The sequence below is a fragment of the Protopterus annectens genome, chromosome 11.part0 (genome assembly GCF_019279795.1).
Source record: "Protopterus annectens isolate FY-2018-M chromosome 11.part0, PAN1.0, whole genome shotgun sequence".
Lineage (NCBI taxonomy): Eukaryota > Metazoa > Chordata > Ceratodontiformes > Protopteridae > Protopterus > Protopterus annectens.
This window is the reverse complement of record NC_056745.1, coordinates 216,946,252-216,968,970: the sequence shown is the minus strand read 5'-3', so window position 1 is coordinate 216,968,970 and position 22,719 is coordinate 216,946,252. Positions and strand designations below refer to the sequence as shown.

The window sequence follows — 22,719 nt, the reverse complement described above, 5'->3', positions numbered from 1 at the left end:
TTTTGTGATGGGTGAAGGCTGCCAACCTAGCCAAATAGAATTTTGTAGGTAATTCTGTCATTTGTAAATATTAATACAAGCCATAGGCTTGTTCTCTTAAATGGGAAAAAAATAGTGTTAAATGTGGAACTGCAAAAATGTAACAGTGCACTCTGCTGTAACAAAGCTGATAAGTCAATTCTTTGATGTCAAAACTTGGAGCTGACATGTCTAGATAAAGGCATTCTGCCTATTGTTTTGAGGCCAGAGTTAATGGCTAGAATTTGCATGTATAGAAGGGCTGTTAACTTCTGAGAGTATGTTAGCCTGGGAACCAGAAAGAAATGATGTAATCTGAAATGAATCAGTGGTACTGTTATCAATTTAAGGACAGAAAGAATGAGAGCATTTGAGCATTTATCTCGCTAACACCTAACTCACCACTCTACCTGTGTCTCTGTGTAAGTAGGATTTCTCTTTGATATAGCTAAGAAATAGGAAGATTAGACTAGTTTGTTTTTCTGTGATGTCAGAAGTTTTCTGCTGTATTATTTTAAGTATTTCTCTGTGATCTCTGAACTCTTGATTAGCACTGTGTAGTAAGAAGTATTGTCTTTTTTTTTTTTTTTTTTGTTATTTATTATTAAATATTTTTTTAACCTTTCAACTGTGGCTGATTTGTGTAGAGATAATTTAAGCTCTAAGAGTACATTGCATGTATTTAGTGATACTGTACCAAGTCATTCCAAATAAGAATTGACTGTTCGGTTGCATTTTTGGATAATAATATTGCACAGTATAATTGGACACCCTTTCCTAAGCGCCTTTGAGTAGCTGATAAATATTAGCTGGGTGTTATCAGTGTCTTCTACCGTATAGTCTGGGTAAAAGGGGCACAGCTGGAGAACCTGTGCCAGCCTTCCCCAGGAGTGTCTGTGTGGTTCTATAAACTGTTATCTCAAAGTGTGTGTGTGTGCGTCAGCTACTTGGGCTGGAACACGAAGCACTGGTTGGACAGAGAGGGTGTTGGAGATTTTAGCTTGCCCACTAGGCTGACATCTGGACCCTATAGCTGTGCCAGTGGGGAGTCTTATTGGGGACCTGGAGAGAAAGGGAAGAAACAACCCCAGACTGACTGTGATCTCTGTGTGCTCTTAAGGGAAATTGTACTTTACTGTGTTACACTATTGCTTATTGGCTACCGAAGTTTGCTCTTTGGCATATCTAGAGTGATTAAGAGTTTCACTGAAAATGGTGAATTTGTTGTAGTTACTAAAATCAAGTAATTTGGGAGTGCCTTGTTCATGTTTCTGGGTGAATACAAAAAAACTGCTAGCACCTCATCCTTTACTTTTCCAAATGTTACATTATCCTGTTAACTAGATTCATATTATCATCCCCCATTCTGCTTTCTTGCCTTTGGAGTGACTTCATATTTCTTACCAAACCCTGTGTGGAAATTTTGCCACATCTGAATCAGAAGAGAGTAAGGCAGCCAAATTTAGCACTGGCCTCCCACACAGAAACCATCTGTTCATTAACTTGGGTTGGCTCATGTTTGTTGGCAAACTCAGTTACATTTTGTACAGCAATTATGTTTGCAGGTTGTGGCACTCTTAAAGCTGTATCTCTGTCCTGCCCTGGAACATACACAGCAGCTGTCTGTGATCATCATTCAAACTGTTATTTAATGATGTCTTTTTCATTCTTCCTTATGTCTGCATCTAGGATCTAATCCTCTGATCTAACTTTGCCGCATTTTTCAAGACTTCTGATCTGTGCCTCATGCCCCTCCCTTTACCCATAATGCCCTAGGGCATCCCCAACTCCCCAGATCTCATTTGCTACCATTAAAGTCAGATGGAAGATCCAGCTTCTCATTGGAGAATATTAACCCAGGTGATATTTTTTGTCTTATTCTTTTGTTTAGATAGTTATCTTTTTTGTGCCTCCTTTTTCAGGGATTTTGTTTTACTTTTTCTGTGTGTGTGCTTTCGAATTATATTTTTAGGCTGTAGCATTTAGAAAATTTAGTGTTTGCAGTTGGCTTAAATTTAGTTAAGTTTTCGTTGACTTGTTTTTATAGTTGCAGTTCTCTGTATGCGAGTATGTGTGTGCTAAGTTTTTTCCATGCATAGACTATTTACTGTTCATTGGAAACATATTTTCTTAAAGGGTTTTTTTTTTTTTGCTGTGTATTTATAACTAGAGATTATAGTTGATATTTTAGCATTCCTTCAGACTGTCAGACAAGCCAGAAAAGCCCACTGGATTCAAAAAGTGCACTCCTTATGGGCATAAGATACCAAATTCTAATGCCCACAAGAAGTATGCATATTCTTTGGGAGCTGCCAATTTGGATACTCCTTGTGCCATCTGTAGCACCTTCAGTCTGACAGCTTTCTTGGATTGAAGAAATACATTAATTTTTAGAGGATTGTTGCCTGCTAGGGCTCAAACCCCCACCAAACAGGCAGTCTCAGAGCTGAAAAAGAGACATCACCAGTCACCTCCTTCCTCCTTGGAGCCATCTTAGAAGCAGAGGAGAGTTTTACATCCTACTGCTACACGGACAGCCTCGAATCCTATCCTCTTCTTGGATCCGACTGTTTCAGCTCTTAGCACTAGCTCTCTTATTCATCCTGCCTCTGCTGTGGATCCTAAGGCCCCGGATCTGACAGATGTCATTCACTGCGTCTGACTTTACAAGTAGTGTTTCCAACTCTGCCTGCAAAGCTTTTCCAGGCACTCACCAAGCCTTCAAGACCACCCTCCTCACCCTCGTCTAGGTCTTCAGGAGCCACTACAATTTAGATATGGACAGAATGATGCAGAGATTGCTTAGAGCTCAAATTCAGATGGGGGTCATTCCAGGGCCATCCCCTACCGGATATGTGAGCTCTCCTCTTAGACGGCGATTATCCCCTTCTCCGATCCGACATTCAACTTCAGAGTCCAGAGATCCTAGATCCCTTAGAAGTATGTGGTTGGATCCAAAGACATCCCTTCATTCAGATCCGGCAGTCATCATCACACGTTGTGCTCAGTTGTCCTCTGATTTGAGAGGTCAGTGCTGGGTCCAAGGGGCAAGGTTCGGCTCCTGTATGTTCGGATCCATTCCTTCCTTTGGGTGACTCAGCCCAAGACCGTTCTGATCCAGTTCTCTCTGGGAGGCACGTATCTGGGGCTTGGCCCTTCCTTTCCTTGTCTGCTTCATCTCCAGGGGAGGAGTGGTTTCTTTGGGTCCTTCAACCTTCCAGGTTGTTAAAAAGGTTTTCTCTACAGCTAGAAGTGTCCTCTTGTATCTTGGCTCCTATCCCTCATCCTTCTGCTTTGAGCTCTGAGCTCATCTTTTCTGCTGCTTCAGGTCAGCCAGTCTAAGAAGGCCTGCATCCATGCTCCTCACAGGGACATTCTCCGCTTCTGATACCTCCCCGGACCATCCCACTGAGGATGCCCCTCAGAAGAGGATGTGCAAAAGGAAGCAGACTCCCTAATGGAGTCTCTCATGGAGGACACAGACTTTAAGGAAGGTGAAGGATCCCCCCAATCACCACCTGACTATATTTTCTTTGGGAGCATCTTGGAAATCCTTCGGCAAAGTGGTGGCTGGTCCTTCCAAAATCCTTCTCCTGAAGAGACTGTGTTTCTGGAGGCTTTCGGAGCTGGCCCATCTACATTGAACTGATACCCAAACGCCCAGATCAGTTTCTGTCCCTGCCTGCAGACTGACATTTCTGAAGCAAGAGTTGTAGTGGATGCCATGGTTGTGGCAGCAGCCACGAAAAAGGAGCTAACGCAACAGACCCCCACCATCCATTCACTGAACAGGTAGTCCAGAGCGATGGACAGATTCAAGAAGCGCATTTACACCTCAGCTACTTTCACACTGAGGTCAGTGAACTGCTTGGCCCATTTCACGTGTTTGGAGAGTCTATGTTGGTGGATGATCTGATGAAATTTTCTCCATATCTGGCCACTCTGTCCTCTGTAGCTAATTAATTGATGAGGCTTATTTCCAGTGCAGCAGAAGGTACCGAGCAGCTGCCTCAGGCATAGCCGTATGGTGTCATGTCTGGATGAGGCTCTGTGATTTTGCAGAATCCTTTAAGACGTCTTTCGTTAATGTCCTCTTCGATGGCACCTCCTTATTTGGGCCATCAGTAAAGGAAATGCTCACGCCGCAGCGAGCAGGAAGGAAAGACCCTCTCTGCTGTTGGAATCAAGTTTTCTACTCCTCAGCGTACCTTCTCCAGGAATCATTGAGGTGGTAAAAAAAATGTGATTCATAAATCTCAGGGACCTTTTCATGACTTGTGGGGAGATTCCTCTTCCAGAGGCAGTGGAGGAGGTTTCATTGGCTGATGTCGCCCTAGAGGGTCTGCAGAACCAGGGCTTTTGGGATTTCTTTCCCAAGAAGCCCAGTCAGCGCTCCTGAAGTGCTACCTCACTGTTTGTCTCTGGAGGCAGTTGGGGAACATTTTTCTTTACACCCATAATCCTGGACAAATATTACAAAAGAAAAATGTATGCTAAGCATTATATCCAGAGGAGACTCATGGAAAAAAACTCAAGCAAATAATCCAAAACCGGTATCCAGGCACCTCAGAGCTGGAAGTAATCCAATAATCTAAGTTATAGTTTAAAAACCTTTTAATGTGAGCGCTTTCGTTCACATAAATAAAATGAACTTCTTCAGACGAATGAAAGGCATTCAAAAGAACATTTAAATACATTTCCTGATTCATGACATCACCAGCCCACCCTAAAAAGTCATGTGGTTATCAAGTCATATGATCAAAAAATTCACATGATTCATTCACAAACATATTATTCTTGTTTGATGTAAAAAAAAAAGGAAAAAAAAAATATATATATATATATATATATATATATATATATATATATATATATATATATATATATATATATATATGGGTCTACTTCATTTGTCCTAACTTCCGCTTGACCGACTACCATTTCACCGACACTTCATTTGACCGACGAGTATTATTGGCAAGAAAATGGGATATGCCCCCTTCCCCGCTATAGTGCGACCCTGGAGTTAGAATATATAGTTGGGGGGGGTGTGGGGATCACTATTTATACCAACAAAGAAGGTGACTTTAAAATCTATAATTTTACCACAAAACATGTGAAACCAGAATTAATAGAGGTGTTAGCCCATGGGCTTTCCTTTGTACCCACGAAAAGAGCGGACATTTCCAGGACTCTTATAGACTTGAAAGTATATTTACGTAAATTAAACTTGCACCTACTGTTGGGTAATAATTCCTTGACTAGAAGTGAACACAGAATTTCTCGCTTGTTTAACCCCCCCATTGCATGCTTCCTTAGGAATCTTCGAGAAACTATGTGAAATGGACTTCAGGGATGTTTTGGTTAGGACAAGTTACAAACCACATGAATTTAACCTGCATCCCTCTCAAATACAAGATCTTGCCGAATTTAAACTGTTTAATATATGTGTGATGTGACCTGATAAGGGCAGGGGCCTCATTTTCATGGAGGAAAGTGATTTTGAGGATGCTAACTATGTTAGACAGCGAAGCATATTAAAAAATTGCTGTAAATGAAGTAAAAAGGGCCTTCTCGAAAAATAGGAACACCGCTAGTGACATGTTTCTGGAAGGCAAGATTAATCTTGACATCAGTAACTATTTGACAATGGCTGCCCCTTTGACACCTGTAATATTCGGAATCCCAAAAATTCATAACATTTTAGAAGACCCCCCCCCACTGAGACCCATAGTGCATGGTAGAAACAGCATCACATATGCCTGTGCTAAACTGGTGGACGGAATGCTAAAGAAACATCTTGCCACCGAATCTCAAATTTGTAAGGATTCTTGGGGATTTTTACAGGCATTGAATGAAGTTCAGTATAATTCAGAATTTGGTTTCCTGACTATAGATGTCAAGGACCTATATACTGCAATACCACAAGCTCTGGGTATCAGTTGGGTGAGAGAATTCTTGATGAAGAATGGTGTAGATGGGGATGAAATGAACCTAATAGAGGACCTATTAGAATTAATGTTGGAAAATAATTTTTTTCTAATTTAATAAGAATTATTATTCGCAGAAAAGTGGGGTTGCTATGGGTTCACCATGTGGGGGCAGCTTTGCAAATACCATCATGGCCTTCTGGGAAAAGAAATTTTTGTTTCCCAATGACACATTCAGGAACAATGTGAGATGGTATACACGGTTTTTGGATGACATGTTTCTATTAATAAAAGGTAATTTAGAAACAGTTAACCAATTGTTAGATGAGATGTCAAACATGACAACCTTTCTACAATTTACATTTAATTTCGGTGAACATGAAATGGCCTGTCTAGATGTGAAATTGAACAAGGATAATGTAAAGATAATAGATATGTAACCCGCATACACAGAAAATCCACATACTCTAATGATTTTCTATACTTCACCAGTAATCATTCTGTACATCAAAAGTGGGCAATGGTGAAAGGGCAGCTCGTGAGAGCTGGCAGGATGAATTCCCTTAACCAGGACTTTGACAATGAATGTCAGAACTTGAAAAACATGTTCCTTAAGCGGGGTTATCCATCTAGTTTTTTGGATGACATCATGGTTGAAGTGGAAAGGAAGAGAATGATGGACCATTTTAAACCCATTTTGAATAGGAACATAGTGGAATGGAATGTGGAGATGGTTAATACCATAATAGACATGAATCCTAGGATAGAAAAAATGAATTTAATGTTAGTTTTAGAACAACTTTTTCTAAGGATGCAGGTGCCCTCAGGAACATCTTGATTAAAAACTGGGCCCTTATAAACGAAGATGCTACCCTCAGGACCAAATTAATGGATAAACCTAAAGTTGCATATAGAAGGGGGCCCAACATCAAATCTATTCTGGAAAGAAATGTAAAACCTTACATACACAACAAAGGTATAAAGAAATGTGGTAGATGCCCCTATTGTAAATTTATACAGTTAATATCAACATTTACTGTCCTGGGTGAACAATATGAGGTGTAGGGGAGATTTGACTGCAACACAAAAGGGGTAGTCTACCTTGCACAGTGCCAGGCATGTGTCTGCTTCTGTGTGGGAAAACAGAGAGACACTTTAAACAAAGAATTTAGGAACATCAATATAGTGCGGTGGTGGTGCTGCGGTAGCATTGTCGCCTCACAGTAAGACGCTGTCCAGTTAGATTCTCAGCTAGAGTGTCTTCTGTGTGGAGACGTGCGTGAATGGGCATACCTTCGTTGAAGGTTGTGCGTCAGGGCTGGTTACTCAATCATTAGCGGACCGGAGTTCCGCTGTGACGACCCCTAACTGGGAAAAGCCGCAAGAGACAACAACAAAAAATATAGTACAAATAAATGCTTTGGCTAGACACATAATGAATGAACCAAGTCACCAGTTTAAATACTTAGTAATTGAGCAAGTGGTACCCAATTATAGGGGGGGTCCATGGACTTTGAGGTTAGAGGAGCATGAGCTTTTGTGGCCATTAAGGCTAAAATGCACACTCATATCCTGGACTAAATGACTATTGCTCTTTGAAATTTATCTTAAAATTAAGGTAAATAAGGAATAAGAACATCAAAATTTATGGTGTTTATTTCTGTTTATATGTTAACACATTAACATATATATATATATAGATATAGATATATATATAAATAAATATACATACACACACACACACACACATATATATATATATATATATATATATATTTACATCAAACAAGAATAATATGTTTGTGAATGAATCATGTGATTTTTTTGATCATATGACTTTATAATCGCATGACTTTTTAGGATGGGTTTGTGATGTCATCAGTCAGGAAATGTATTTAAATGTTCTTTTGAATGCCTTTTATTTGTCTGAAGAAGTTCATCTTATTTATGTGAACGAAAGCACTCACATTAAAAGTTTTTTAAACTACAACTTGGATTATTGGAGTACTTCCAGCTTTGAGGTGCCTGGATTCCTGTTTTGGATTATTTGATTATATCCAGAGGCTACAGCATTCCTTTTTTACCTTCCTTCCCCAGGCCCACACAAAGATTTCCCTGACGTTCCGCCCAGTCAGAGGAAATTAGCAGCTCAAGAGGTTCTAAAGCTGCTTCAAAAAAGTCATCCTGTAGGTTCCAACTGAACAGATAGGATTCGGAGCTTAAGTCCTCCTTCTTTTTGGTGCCAAAGAAATAAGGAGACCCAAGACCAACCCTGGATCTAAGGAAGTTAATCTATATGTAAAGAAGTCCAAGTTCAAATAGTTACAGTCCAGTCCATTCTGCCTCTTTTGTGCAAGGACAATTGGATGTGCTCTATAGCTGTCCAGGACGCATGTTATCACATAGAGAGAGGCGCTCCAAGAGATTTCTGTGCTTCTGACTGAGAGCCAATCATTACCAGTTCAGAGCACTGCCCTTTGAGATCTCCACAGCCCCCTAGGTGTTCCCCAAATGCGTGGCAGTCGTTGCAGCTTAGTTGATGCTCAGGGGGATTCCAGATGTTTCCATACTTAGATGATTGGCTCCTTACTGCCCCAACCAGGCATCAACTAATTCAGGCCAGAGATCATCTGTAGCATGTTTCAAACTCCTTGGGAATCGCTGTCAATCTTGCAAAAATCCAAACTAGCTGCAGTACAGAATCAACAGTTTATAGGAACTCAACTAGATGCCCTACACACAGTGGCCTATCTTCCTACACACTGGATCACGTCCTTAAGGAGTCAAGTGCAAGACTTACTATCCCACCCTTCTCCTCTTGCGAGGTTGGTTTTATAGGTACAAGGTTCCATGTCAGTAGCAATAATTCTAGTCCCTCAGGCCAGGTTCTTTATTCAGGTACTCCAGTGAACCTTGGCAGTCCAATGATAAATACTTTATAGGCATGGATAGAGGCTGATAAAGCTCACTCCAATCTCCAGACGTCATGTCCATTGGTGGAGTCAGTTACAGGACCTGCATTTGGGCAGGCTGTTCTCTTCCCCCTCCAATAGCCACATTGACCATGGACACTTCCCAGTTGGGGTGGGTGGCATTACAAGGGTAAGATGGTCCAAGGCATGTGGTCCCCTTTAGAGACCAAGTTGCATATCAGCATCCTAGAAATGAGAACAGTCCTTGTATTGTTGCAAGCTTTTCAGGATGCTTTCCCTCTAAAGACAATTTCTGTACATGTAGACAAAATGTCAGTAGTCTGATGCATCAACAGAAAAGGAGAACTCCTTACCTGTTGTGCAGAGAGTCCATGAGGGTCTGGGAATGGGTGATCTCTTCAGACCCCTTTCTGGTTTCAACGCATATACCAGGGAAAACCAGTGTATTGGCATACAGACTCAGCAGGTCCATTCTGATTCCTCATGAGTGGTCTCTATCAATCTGTACCAAGCATGATTTTCAGCCTTAGGGGCCAGCCTTGCTGCAGTCTGTTTGCCTCTCCCTTCAACAAGTGTAGCGAGTACTTTGCTCTTATTTCTCCCTCAGGGAGTCACCGATGGATTCTGTAGACCACGATTGGCCCCTGGATCTTCTCTGTGCTTATCCTCCTCTACCTGTGATACAGAGATTTCTTCAGAAAGCAAGAAGATTGAAAAGCTCAGCCATCCTCAGTTCCCCTCTTTTGGCCTCATCCGGTGTGGTTCCCCTTTCTGTGGTCTCATCTCAAGTATCCTCCATGGATTCTGGAGCCCACTCAGAATCTCCAGTCTTACCTGTCAGAACTTCAGCACCCCGATCTCCACACCATCAAACTGAACCGCATGGTTTCTGCAGTTCCAGTGATTGTTGGACAGTTCAGGCTTGCCTCTCCAGTCCACAGTATTGTTTTGGCCTCCCAGAAATCTTCCACCAAAATGGTGCACAAGAGTAAGTGGAAAAGATTTTCTTTATGGGCTTGCAAAGAGAACATTGACCATTTTTCAGCTTCTGTCCCAGATGGTACTACTTTTTCATAGTCGACTTTTCAAGCAAGGGGCTATTTTTTCTACCATTAAGTTACAGTTAACAGCTATATCTAATTTTCATACAGGAAATCAACACCTTTCCTTGTCTACTACCAAGTTATGTAAAGACTTAATGAAGGGTTTTTTTCTTCTAAGACCTCCCATAAAAGAACCTTCTCCACCTTGGGATCTCACCTCAGTTCTACAAGGTTTGACTCAAAAACCTTTGAACCAGCAAGCAGTTGATATTTGAAATTTCTGTCTTGGATAACTATTCTGCTGGTAGCTATTATGTTAGCAAAAGAATTGCTGAATTACAGGCATTATCAGCGAATCCTCCTTGTATCATCTTCCATGAAGACAGTGTTCTTACGAACCTATCCTTCCTTTATGCCCAAGGTAGCCAACAAAGCCAGTCTTAACCAATCCATTCAACTTCCAGTATCTTTTCTTAATTTTACTAACAGAGGTGAATGTATAGTACACCTTGTTGATGTTCTTCAACAGTTACGTTTTTATCTTCACAGAACAAAACAAGGTAGAAAATCTCATCAACTTTTTGTGTCCTTTTCCTCCAAATGCCTGGGACAAGCAGTTTCAAAGATCACCTAGCTAAATGGATTGCAGATTGTATTTTATTGATATATCACCAAAGAGGCTTATATTTGCCTCACCCACTTACAGCCCATTCTACCGGAGCCATGTCTTTACCTGCTATTTCTTCCAGATCTTCAATTGATGACATTTGTGCTGCAGCCACTTGGTCCACGGTTCATACCTACCTTTGTTACACATTACAAACTGGACATTATCTCTTGAAGCAGAGCATCCATAGGTTGAACAGTGGTCCAGCATATCCTTCCATGAAAGCCCCCAAGAGTTGTGTAGCTGGAGACTCTGACCAAGTGGTGAGGAAGAATGTAAAGAACATCAGATTTAAAAGTTATGTACTTACCATAACTAAGCATCTGTGTTGCTGATTTTCATTCTTCCTCACCCCCCCCCCCCAATCCATCCCCTTTACAATGCTCCTAGAATATTTTCTGGATAACATAGGAACCCTCAGGTTCCTAGTTTGAGCCTCTTCAGGAAACGTGGTACTACCTTTGCGTCTACAATCTCTAGGCTGTTGAGGTTAGATGTTATGACTATTAATGCAGCAAACTCGATCTGAGGAGTTGGGGATGCCCTGGGGGGGGGGTTATGGGTAAAGGGAGGAGCATGAAGCATGGATCAGAAGTCTTGAATAATGCATCCAAGTTGGATAAGAGGATTGGATCCTAGGCCCAGTGGTGAGGAAGAATGTAAATGGACAACACAGATGCTAAATTATGGTAAGTATTTAACTTTTAATTCTGTGAGAATGGCATCCTTATTTGAAATGCAGAGTAAGTGCACCACTCTTTTTGTCATTAAGTATATGAGTACTGCTTATACCACTCTCTGCAACATTTTCATTCTTACTGCATCACCTGTTTAGGCCCAGACCACGACATCCCACGCTGTCGGATTTGTGCCTTGTTTAATGCCTGAACCATTCGTCTTCAGGCTATCTTTGTCGCTAAATTCTTTTGCTCTCATTCTCCATATTCCGAAATGGCTTCGATAAGCCATCAGACTACTGATCTTCCAAAAAAAGTAAAGATAAAGACAGAGACAGACCGCATAGGTCCAACTGCCAACGACACTTCCATTAAGCTAATCGCCAGTCCGCCGGTACTCCGTGAGGTGCCTTTGCAGCCCCTGATGCCCGCTTCTATGGATTCGCAGGCCTCTGCTGAAACCCATTCGGAGTCCGGTATGCCGCAAAATGCTTCGACTATGGAACCAGCGGATGTCTCTACCTTGGATGGGTCCAGAGCCGCTGTGCAGGAACTGGCTTCTGAGGGTCTGTTCTGTCCTACCGATGTTCGAATCAAACCAACGACTCCTTTTTTAGCTAAAACTACAGAGTTTCTAGGGCCCAGAGTAAGCACTACGCCTAGAAAACCGACGACCAAAGCGCATGCTCAAGCTCCCATGCCACAAAAATAAATGCTTAGAATGGCTGAAGACCTTATTACGCTAATTAGGGGAAGTCAGCCTTCCCCTGCTAAGAGACAAAGAATTGAGTTTCCTTCTGATTCTACAGACCAGAAGTCCGATGACTCTGACCCTTCTGATTATCAGGACATGCCCTTATCAGCTTATGAAGATTCAGATGCAGAGGAATCAATTCCCTCTGCCTCCCCCTCCAGAGGATTTTTCTTTTGGTGAAACCTTGCATATTTTGAGAGCATTTCCACTGGGAATGCCAAGACTACCCTCAGTCCAAAACGAGACAGAATTTTTAGAGTTACCTCAGCACAGGCCTCTAGCTATACCCACTGTCCTGGATGTTGTAGATGATGTTTTTATGGAATCCAGTCTTAATCCAGACACATTACCCTCGGCCCCTAGGAAACCTGACAGGTACTACAGAGTACCTGATTCCCACAAGTTTCTTTTCAAGAATCCTATTGCTGATCCAGAGATAATTTCCCAGGGACCTAAAGGTATTAAGGCTACTACAGCCAAAAGTCCTACCCCTTTGGACAGGGATTCCAGAGCGTTAGACAGATGGGGTAAGAAGGTATATACCTCTGCAACCCTTGCTATCAGGGCATTAAATTGCTAGTTTCACATTCTGAAGTACCAGCAACGTATTATGGAAGTTATTAAACAAAAGATAGCATTATTTCAAGATTGTGCAGAAAATAAAGATTTGCAAGAGCTGAATGCATTCTGCAAACCAAGTTAGTAAGCATACTTTGCAGTGTGGCTTTGATGCCCTAGAAGCATCTTGCAGGGCTGCAGTCACTGGTTCTGTACTGAGAGGACATGCTTGGCTGAAGGAGCAAACCTTGCCAGATCATGTCAAATCCATATTACTAGATGCTCCTTTAAATAAGAACTGTTTGTTTGGCAACAAAGCAGAAGAAGTTCTTAAAAAGATGGAAGAAAAAGCTAAATCTATGCAAACTGTTAAAGAATTCTTACAAGTGCAACCACCTAGAATTCAGTAGGCATTGCCCTTCAAAACACTGGTCCTTTCCAGTCCCTTCCAGGCCTTCTCAGACTAGACCCAGGGGAAACAGACCATCCAGACTACAGTCTCAGGGTATGCAGAGATCTAAGCAATGGAGTACCCTCACCCTAAAAACAGGGAGTGGTAAGCCACCTCTTATGGGAAAAGTTCACAATGACTTCTCAGTTCTACTTCCCAGCCCTGCCCAACTGCTTGTGCCCCTAGGAGAAAATATTGCCCTTCATGCAAAAAACTGGATGTCCATCTCTAAGGACCGATGGGTCCTCAACAATATATCCCAGGGGTACAAATTCTACTTTCATTCACTGTAAACCCCAAGCAGGTTTTTAGACCTTCCTCCAAACCAGTGGGCAGAGGCTCAAAAGCAAGTACTTTCCCTGCTCAGTATCGGAGCTATTCAGCCTGTTCCAGTAGAACAAAGGGTTTTAGGGTTTCTACTCCAAACTTTTCCTGGTGCCCAGAAAAGAGGGCTCTTGGCGCCTAATCCTGGATCTTTCAATTTTCAACAACTTTCTGGTGGTCCCAAAATTCAAGATGCTTGTCCTGCAACAGCTTCTGCCTATGCTAGCCAAGGATTCCTGGTTTGTCACTCTAGACTTAAAAGAAGCCTATCTACACATTCCCATAAGGGAGTCCTGCAGGAAATATCTACATTTCAGGGCAGGATCTGTGCAGTATCATTTTTCTGCACTTCCCTTTGGCTTATCTACTGCGCCCAGATTATTCACAAAATGACTGGCTCCAGCCATTGCATACTGCAGGCAGAGAAATATCCAAAGTTACCCTTGCTTGGACGACTGCCTGATTCAGGCGAACAGTCAGGAATTGCTGCTTCAGCACTTGGCATTTGTAAAAAGCCTTCTCACTTCTTTGGGGTACACCATCAACGAAAAGAAATTTCTACTTGTATCCAGTCAAAAGATTGTATTCCTGGGAGCAAGCTTGGACACAACTTCCCAGATGGCATTTCTCACTTCAGAAAAACAGGTCTGACAGACTACTTCAAACAAATGGCCAACAGAACCCAGCTATCCGCAAGAAAAATACTGCAAGCCCTAGGGTTCATGACCTCATGTGTTCTACTAATTCCTTATTCAAGACTGCATATGAGGAAACTTCATTGGTACTTAAAATGTCTTTGGTGCCAGCATTCTCAGGACCTGGAAACAGTCATTCCTTTCATACCTTGTCTAAGGACAGAGTTCCTCTGCTGGGCAGAGGAATGCAACCACAACAAGGGACTGCATTTCACTCCACCCCCCCATGCCGCCCAAACCCTGACAACAGACGCATCAGTGTATGCATGGGGGGGGCTCACATGGTAGGCAAATGCATTCAGGGCCACTGGAGCTCAAGGCAGATTCTCCTGCACATCAGTCAAAAAGAGATGCTAGCTGTACAGAATGCTCTGGCAGCTTTCAAATACCTAATCCTTCCAGGACAACTGCTGATGAAAACAGACAACAACACAGTTATGTGGTACATAAACAAACAGGGGGGAACCCATTCTTACCCGCTCTGCAGATTAGTCATGGCCCTGTGGAACACAGCCTTGAGCAACCAAGTCCATCTACAAGCTCAATTCCTGCCAGGCAAACAAAATTCAATGACAAACAACTTGAGCAGAAATCTCCTAGACCCACACAATTGGAAATTGGAGCCCAACACCTTCAACCTTGTGATCCAGAGATGGGGGACACCAGAGGTGGATCTGTCTGCCTCCCCCAAGAACCACCAGTTAAGCAAATACTGTACCAAGAGCCCTTACAGTAGGGTCTGGAAGGGTGGATGCCCTATCCTGTCAATGGTAAAACCTCTGTCTCTGCCTTCCCCCTCTGCCCCTTCTTTCAAGAGTACTACTCAAGATAAAACAAGACAGGCCAATTACAATTCTGATTGCTCTGGACTGGCCACGCCAGCACTGGTACCCACTCCTGCGCAGCCTGATAACTGTGCCACCCTGGCACCTACACCAGACTCTGTCTCAGCAGGAGGGACAGACTTTGCATCCACAATTGCAAACCATAAATTTTGCAGCTTGGCTTATCCCTTGAATACCCCACCAGCAACCCTCAGCAAACAGGTGCTGGACATCATTCTTGAAGCCAGAAGGCCTAGTACTAGGAAATCTATGCTGAAAAGTGGAAAAGATATTATTCTTGGACTCAGTCTAAAGGAAAGGACACAGCAGTGCTCTTCTTACCTCTAATCCTGGATTACCTAGCAGAGTTACTCCACACAGGCCTATCCTTCTGCTCCATTAAGATTCATGCCTCTGCCATCTCGGCTCATTATAATACTGAGCCACCTCCATTTTCTCACCCTCTCATCAAACAGTTCCTGAGAGGGGCTAACAACTTAAGACCCCCAAGGAGAGCACCCACCCCTGCCTGGGACCTTAACTTTGTACTGGAAAAGCTCACACTTCCCCCTTTTGAACCTGCTGCTTCAGCAGAGTTAAAATTCCTCTCTTGGAAAACACACTTACTTTTAGCCATAAATTCAGCAAGAAGGGTGTCTGAGTTACAGGTACTAATGGCTGTGGAACTCTTCATTATTTTCCATGCTGACAAGGTTTCCCTCAGGACTAACCCGTCCTTTATGCCTAAGGTGGTGTCCAGTGTGGCTCTAACCCAATCCATGCATTTACCAACCTTCTTCCTTAATCCTCAGAATAAAGGGGAAAGGATCCTGCACTCTCTGGACTTGCACAGACAGCTCAGGTTCTACCTTGATAGGACCAAGCCTTTCAGAACATTTGACCAGCTGCTAGTCAGCTTTGCTTCAGGGACAGAGGGCATAGCCATTTCAAAACAAACCATTTCCAAACGGATGGCACACTGCATCCATTTCTGCTATAAGCACCATGGAAAACCAACCCCTCAGGGTAAGAACATATTCCACTAGGGCTACTTCTACAGCATTTTTCAGGGGAGTCCCTACCAGGGATATTCTGGAAGCTGCAACCTGCAGTTCTGTACACATTCTCACCAAGCATTACCACTTACCTATCTTTTCCAAATCCAGGGCTGGATTTGCTATAGCAGTATTGCAAGGCCTACTAGCCAGCCTTAACACTTCTTGACTGCCTCCACCCTTTCTCAGCTTTGGGAATCAACCCAAGTGTGATGACTGCAACAGTGAAACATGAAGAACATAGTACAGTTGTGTACACTTACCATAATTGTAGATGTTCGAGTGTATTCACTGTTGCAGTCTTGGTTTCCCTCCCCTTCAGCCCCCTGGCTTTCTCTGTGTATCTACTTCTTCTCTCTATGGCTATTCCTAATGGCATCATTTACTTTTACTGGTGGTGTTCCCCACCATATACTAGCTCCCTGTTTGGGGGCTCCTGACATTTGGGGCAAGAAAAACTGCTTTAATAGCGTCGGCTACCTATTTTATACCCCTGACGTCATGGAAGAAGCGACAGAATCTTACACAGAAATACTAAGACTCTGGTATTCGGGCTGACTGAGGGCTACCTGCAGGCAGATAACTCAAGCGTGATGACTGCAACAGTGGTTACACTCGAACATCTACATTTATGGTAAGTGTGCACAACTGTACTTTATAAACTACTGTGCTCTGATCTTGGTAAGGTGTTTTGTGGCACTGGCAGAGAATATGAATGTTATCCTTGCATTAGAGCATTTTTCCCTATAACAGGATTACTAGGGTATGCCCTCCTTAATAGTCTGCACATATAAACGTGTTCTAAATCAGGGAGTACTATTAGTTTTTACCAGATATCATCCACCAAGTCCCATATTAAAGTAAAAAAAGTAAAACCTTCTGAACTGATAAGGGTAGTGACCGAGAAACTGACATGTGTTTAACTGATATATCATAGATTTGCAGAACGCACACTGCATTCAGTGCAGAGTAGTTGTATTGTCCTGTCATGTATTTACATATTGCCTTCCTTTTTGTCAGAGACTTCTGGATCAAATCTGATTCTTTTGAATCCCCAGACAGTTTGTTATATTAGCAGGTGTCAAACCTAGCCCATTTAGGATGCTTCATTTTAAATAGGTGGTGGTTCTTTTGTCAAAACCCTTACTGTAATCCTTTGTAACCAGTTCTCTGTGCATTTGTAGCATGACAGAGCCCTTCCCTGTCATTTACACCTTCATTTTATACTCTTTCACAGCTGCTTCAACCTTTCCTAAGCAAAAGAGAAGGATAATTGCATTTAGCAGAATGTGGAGGCAAGTAAAGGTCACCAGTTTGTATTTTGTGCTTGAAGTCCAGCATATATTGTCCTTGTTTCAAAATTTGCAGTATAGAGAGAGAGACTTTCATGGTTAAAGGCAACATGCAGCATTTCAACTCTGTATAAAGTTTAGCCATAGCTATAACCATATGATGCAGTTTTGTACTTTGCTTTTGAACCTAGGGATGCAGCTGTACTGGTGGCTTTCATCAGCGCTTTTATTGCTACCCTCATCGTTTGGAATGACGTCTCCTGGGTGACATGGGGACCTGGTTTGCTTGTCTCCTTCTCATATTTAGTTATGAGAGGCATGAATTTGTGGCAAGCTGCCAAGTTGCAGATTGCCATGAGAAAGTGTTGTATCCAGCTGGAAGAAATTACAGCTAGTAGTCGAGCTTTTACCAATCTGATGAGGAAGGCCCTTCGACTTATTCAAGAAACAGAGGTCATTTCTCGGGGATTTACTCTGTGAGTTTTGTTTAGCTTTTTTCACTGTGTTTGGCTTTGTTGTGCAGCAGTCTTGCTGTGAGTAATTTGTTGAGCTGCATTGTAGTTATTCTAGGCTTAATGTTTATTAACTGTTATTTTAGTTTATAGTGTCTCCCTGTTTGCCTTCCCAGAATGTGTGTGTCTGTTTATTTTTTCTTTCTGCCAATGACAAACACTTCCTGCATGGGAATCCTTGCTCATACATTTGCAATATCACCTGCATTTCCCTGCTTGCATTTTCTTAATAATTGCATATGTGTTATCCTTTTTATTGGTACAGTAATAAAAATCTGACTTTTTACTACTACTGTTCATATAATACAGATAGAAAATTATGCTGAACTGTGTCACAGAATTCATAGTATGAATTAATTCCTTTGAAACCTGCTAATACCATCTACATGAAGTTGAATGCATGATTTGATAGGAAGCAAGTATCAGTAATAATAGTGCATGTGTGTTTATGTGACCACACGCCTGTCTGGAGGGATATTAATCATACATTCTTTATTTTTTTTGCCAGCCCATACAATATGTAAGAAAAAAATATGGGTATCAATCCTGTGTGTATGCAACCATTGGCTTTTATTCTTACTTCCAAGGTAGTGCTGCAAGTCTTTCAGTTCTGTCACTTTGTTTTGAAATCAGGAATTTGTCTTTCACTAATAAATGGATTTATTTTAATTTGGACAAAGCTAAACACTGGCAAACAGGAGACGAATTAACTTGTCTCCAGTTTCATGTTATAATGTAAATTATAAAACTCTGTGGGATTTGTGTAAAACATTGTCCATTATTTTTCTTCAAAAAAGAATGTGTCTAAACGTTTATGCTTGCAGTGCTGCATAATAAGTAAATGCTTATATTTTCTGATGTAAAAAAATGATTTCTGATTCTGAAACTTAAGATGATTTGAGCCACAGGCATTTAAAAATCACTAGATATCTTCAAGGAGGGTCATTGTAGCAAAAAATAATGATTTTTCGGTTTACCTTTGTTTCCTGTGTTCCAACCAAATTTCTTCAAATGTCCATCTTCCATATGAATAAGTCCCAGTTGTAGTCTTGCAGCTTTAAAGTTATTGATGCAGTGTGACGCTTCCCATTGTAGCTAGCATTACCATGTGCTCTTTTGAGTTTTTTATGCCCCTCAGAGTACAACTAATTCCATTTTCTGTAGGAAATTAACTGTTCAGTGGTTCATAGTAGTAGTCACTACCCATCCTTTTTTTGGATGGAAGTTGTTTTTGTCATTTTGCCTTAAATCTAGCAACAGTTATGCTTACGATGGGCAAATAGCTTCTGTTGTGGTGTGTAGTGCCCTTCTGAAAAAAATGTTGGTATTTTAATAGTGAAACAGTAGTTGTGAGTATAGAGGGTACATACTTATATCTACAGTTTCGGTATCTTAGACTATTCCCATACTCTTAAGGTACAGTGATCTGAGAGTTCTGTTACATGGGAGGGGCTAAAGTCACCTCCCCACACACACACACACACACACACACACACACACACACACACACCTGTAGAGATCCATTAAATGTTCTGTATTGCCTTTATTTTCTTTGAGGTTGCACTTTATCTTTCAACGTTTCAGGGCTTATAATTACAGATTGCACACTTTGATATGGAGCCGTTTATAAGGGCAGCTGCAGTAATTCTCTGGAGAAGGCAGTCTAAGAAAAAGATACATCTTAGCACAAAATATTAGAGAAGATGGAGAGAGTGAAACATAAAAGTAAGGAACAAAAGTGAAATATTAGATAAGAGATGAAAGATTAAGAAAACTTAAGAGGAAGCATTAAATAATGTTAACAGAAGAAAGTTTCCCATTAGTTTTGCAGGGAGAAAGTGTATGCATGTTGACATCTTCCAAAAGAAGAGTCATAAATTAGTTACTTTGACGTTGCCCATTCGATTCTCAGAACGTCTTCTGTGTGGTGACATGCGTGAATGGGCGTTCCTTCGATGAAGGTTGTGCGTTAGGCCCGGCAAGCCAGCACGTAAAAATCTACTGCCAATCATTAGCGGACCGGAGTTCCGCTGTGGCGACCCCTAACCGGGAAAAGCCAAAAGACACAAACAAAGTATCCGTAATATCTAACCCTGTTCTACACGTTAAAAATTAAAATAGTCTTTATTAGTACAATACTGGAACCATTCAGAATAATGGAAATAGGAGGTGACAGATCAGAAAAACATGGTTGTGAGTAACCTAAATGTTGCAGTTTTGAAAAAGGCTTTGACGTACTGTGGAGCCTTTTGCTAGCATAACTGTGTGTGTGTGTGTGTGTCTCTCTCTCTCTCTCTCTCTCTCTCTCTCTCTCGCGCGGTCTCTCTCCACTTTGCTTGCTTGAGTGTATTTTTTACATTGTCCAGGAAATGGTCAGGCAGTAGCAAGTACCTGTGTCGGTCTTTATTCTGAACTAGCATACGTCTTTTTTTTTCCTAGGGCCCCTTTTCTTTCACCCTCAAAGAAGGGGAGGATTTTTAATGACCTAACTTGTGTTACCACTATATACAGACTCAGACCATGGAGGGACATCCTACCAATCCACGTATCTTTGGTAACTTTTAAGGAGGTTATTGTAGGCTCTGTCAGCAAGAGAAAGAGTTTGAAATTCAGAATGTGATGTCAGATTTCTCTGAACAGCAGGTCATTACATCGTGTCAGTACTTTAGGGCCGGGGTATACCTTGTCTTGCATTCTTCTAGTGTCTTAGGCATGGATGCACATGAGAAAGACTGCAGTGGAGTCTCAGAAATACAAAGAGGCAATATTCAGTTTCTCTAGAAACATTCATTCCTTTTCCTCCTTCTGTAAAGAAAGAATTAACTTCTGTGCTGGATGGATCCAGTCTGTTGTTCTTTCCTCCAGTAGTAACTCTGTTAAGTGCAGACTCTCCCAGCTTGTGAAAGGGGCGATTCTATGAGTTTGTCCTGAGTTGGAGAGCCATCACAAGGGACTAGTGAGTTCTATGCTTGGTCAGTTTTTTTTTTCTTTCTTTTTCTTATTAGAGCTCTTAGGTTCTCCCTGTAAAGAGCTCTTCTAAAAGAAAGAAAGGGTCTCTGTCACCAAGCAAACTGTTTCCAAGTGGTCTGGCATCTGCATTATCTTTTCACTTGATGCAGCTGACTGCCATTGAATTGAAAGATGCTGTGGACAAAGCCACCAAATTACAGGCTGTTTTTAACTGCTTACTTCAAGAATGTCTTAATTGAAATCATCTTTGCTATAGTCACTTGGTGCTTGAGTCACACTCACCAAGCATTATTGACTGGATTGCAGTGCTAGGAGTCGGGCCTTTGCCACTTCTGTATTTCAGGACTTAACTTTCTGAACCTTTTGTCTTCTGGCTAAGTTCCCCTGTAGAATGTACTGCTTGGTTTCAGGCCTTAATGTTAAAGATTAACATAGAGGATTATGATAGGGTCTCTGATAACAACAGTGTTGTGTGTTAGAAACATGGATGCCAAGAAATTCTTCTTGAGATTGAAGCTCAAAAGGTGAGTCTTGCATCCGTGTCAAGAACACATAATACTGGGTTATGTTTGGAGACCTGAACATAATTCTTTGTAGTGCATGGGGATTTATCTGTTCCACGTGTTACTAGTTGCACTTTTTTTTGTTTTTGTGTAAAGTGTTTTGCTGGCTTTCAGAGCTGGTAAAGCACTTCACTGTCAGTTTGACAGCGCTCACTTACACATATCGGGGAAAGATTTCTGAAACAAAGTGAGGAACAGATTGTAGGTATAGACAGCAAGCAATTGATTTGCAGGAATTTTTCTGTTATTGTTGGGAGCATACTGATGCGTTCAGGGGGTGGGTGCTCTCTCAATGTAAAGTTTGACATCATGACCTGGTGATGTACTGTTTTTCAAGTTGTATGCCATCAAAATGGAAATTGATTTAGCCAGTTGGTTGTTTAACTGAATGCTCAGTTGTAAAAACATTGAGCTCACAGAACATTGGGAATAAGGAAGTTTTTGCTTTCCCCTACTGTTATGTAATCTTCATACATTTAGAGCTGAGGGGTTGTGGGGATGCTGTTATATTTCATTGAATTCAATGGTTTGAGTAGTTTATTTTTGGCATGACTGCTAACAAAATATCAGTGTTGAGCCACCATCATAAGGATTTTGTGTCCTTGAGCATGAAGCTTCAGAGGAAAATGCCAAAATGGAATAAAAATGAGGCTAAACCAAATTGTAGAGCTATGGTGGATAGTCACCTCACAGAGCGACTAATATTTTAAGAATATGTTGGTTGTTTTTCTAGTACGAGTCCTTTTAGAAACCATTGCCATTCCCACGATTGATTGATATGATCTGTTGACTGGAATCATTTGAAAACTGTTTATACTGTAAAAAGACTAAAACCGTCCTTATGTGCTTTTTCCCTGGCAGAATAGGGTAAGTTTCCCTTGAGCTATGCATACAGAATGATAGTATTTAGCAGAACAGCTTTTTCACTTTCCTTTTCTTTGCAACCCCATTCATTTTATTTAGTTTCACTCACCCTCACATTGTATTTCTTTGTCGTTTTTGTCTTACACTTTTTACATTTGCATTTCTGATTACATTTTCTGCTTTCTTCACTTTAATTGACATTGTTCCCTTCCTTCTTACTTGTTTTTCCCAACTTTTGATGTCACCTTGTTTGAAAATTATCATGTTTTCTCTTTTTAACTTGCATATTCATTTCATACAGTGGTAAGGCCTGTTTTTCCCTCTTATTGCAAAGTCAACATTTCTCATTTTTTTTTTCCCTGAAGCACTAAATCTGCCTTCCTTAAGTCTGGGACCCTCCTCTTTTACTGTATTATCTCTACATTTAAATTGATGCTACGCCGCACTAAGCTGTAGGTTTCTTCAAGGAAAGAGGCTAAAGTTCCCCCAGGGAAGCATGATTCAAATTTCTGAACTCCTAATACTATGTCTCAGGGATCATTGACCTTTCACCTTGGTTATGACCACTGGAGATACCTGTCTGTATACG

At 41.5% G+C, this 22,719-nt stretch overlaps 1 protein-coding gene across 1 annotated transcript in view; it reads left to right on the top strand.

Annotated features, from left to right (window-relative positions):
• VEZT (vezatin, adherens junctions transmembrane protein) overlaps window positions 1-22,719 on the top strand; it is a gene marked incomplete in the record, with an annotated part of 850,549 nt that overhangs the window by 451,012 nt on the left and 376,818 nt on the right. The window contains 1 exon segment of the mRNA XM_044087638.1: window positions 17,413-17,697. Coding sequence (XP_043943573.1) covers window positions 17,413-17,697 — 285 coding nt within the window.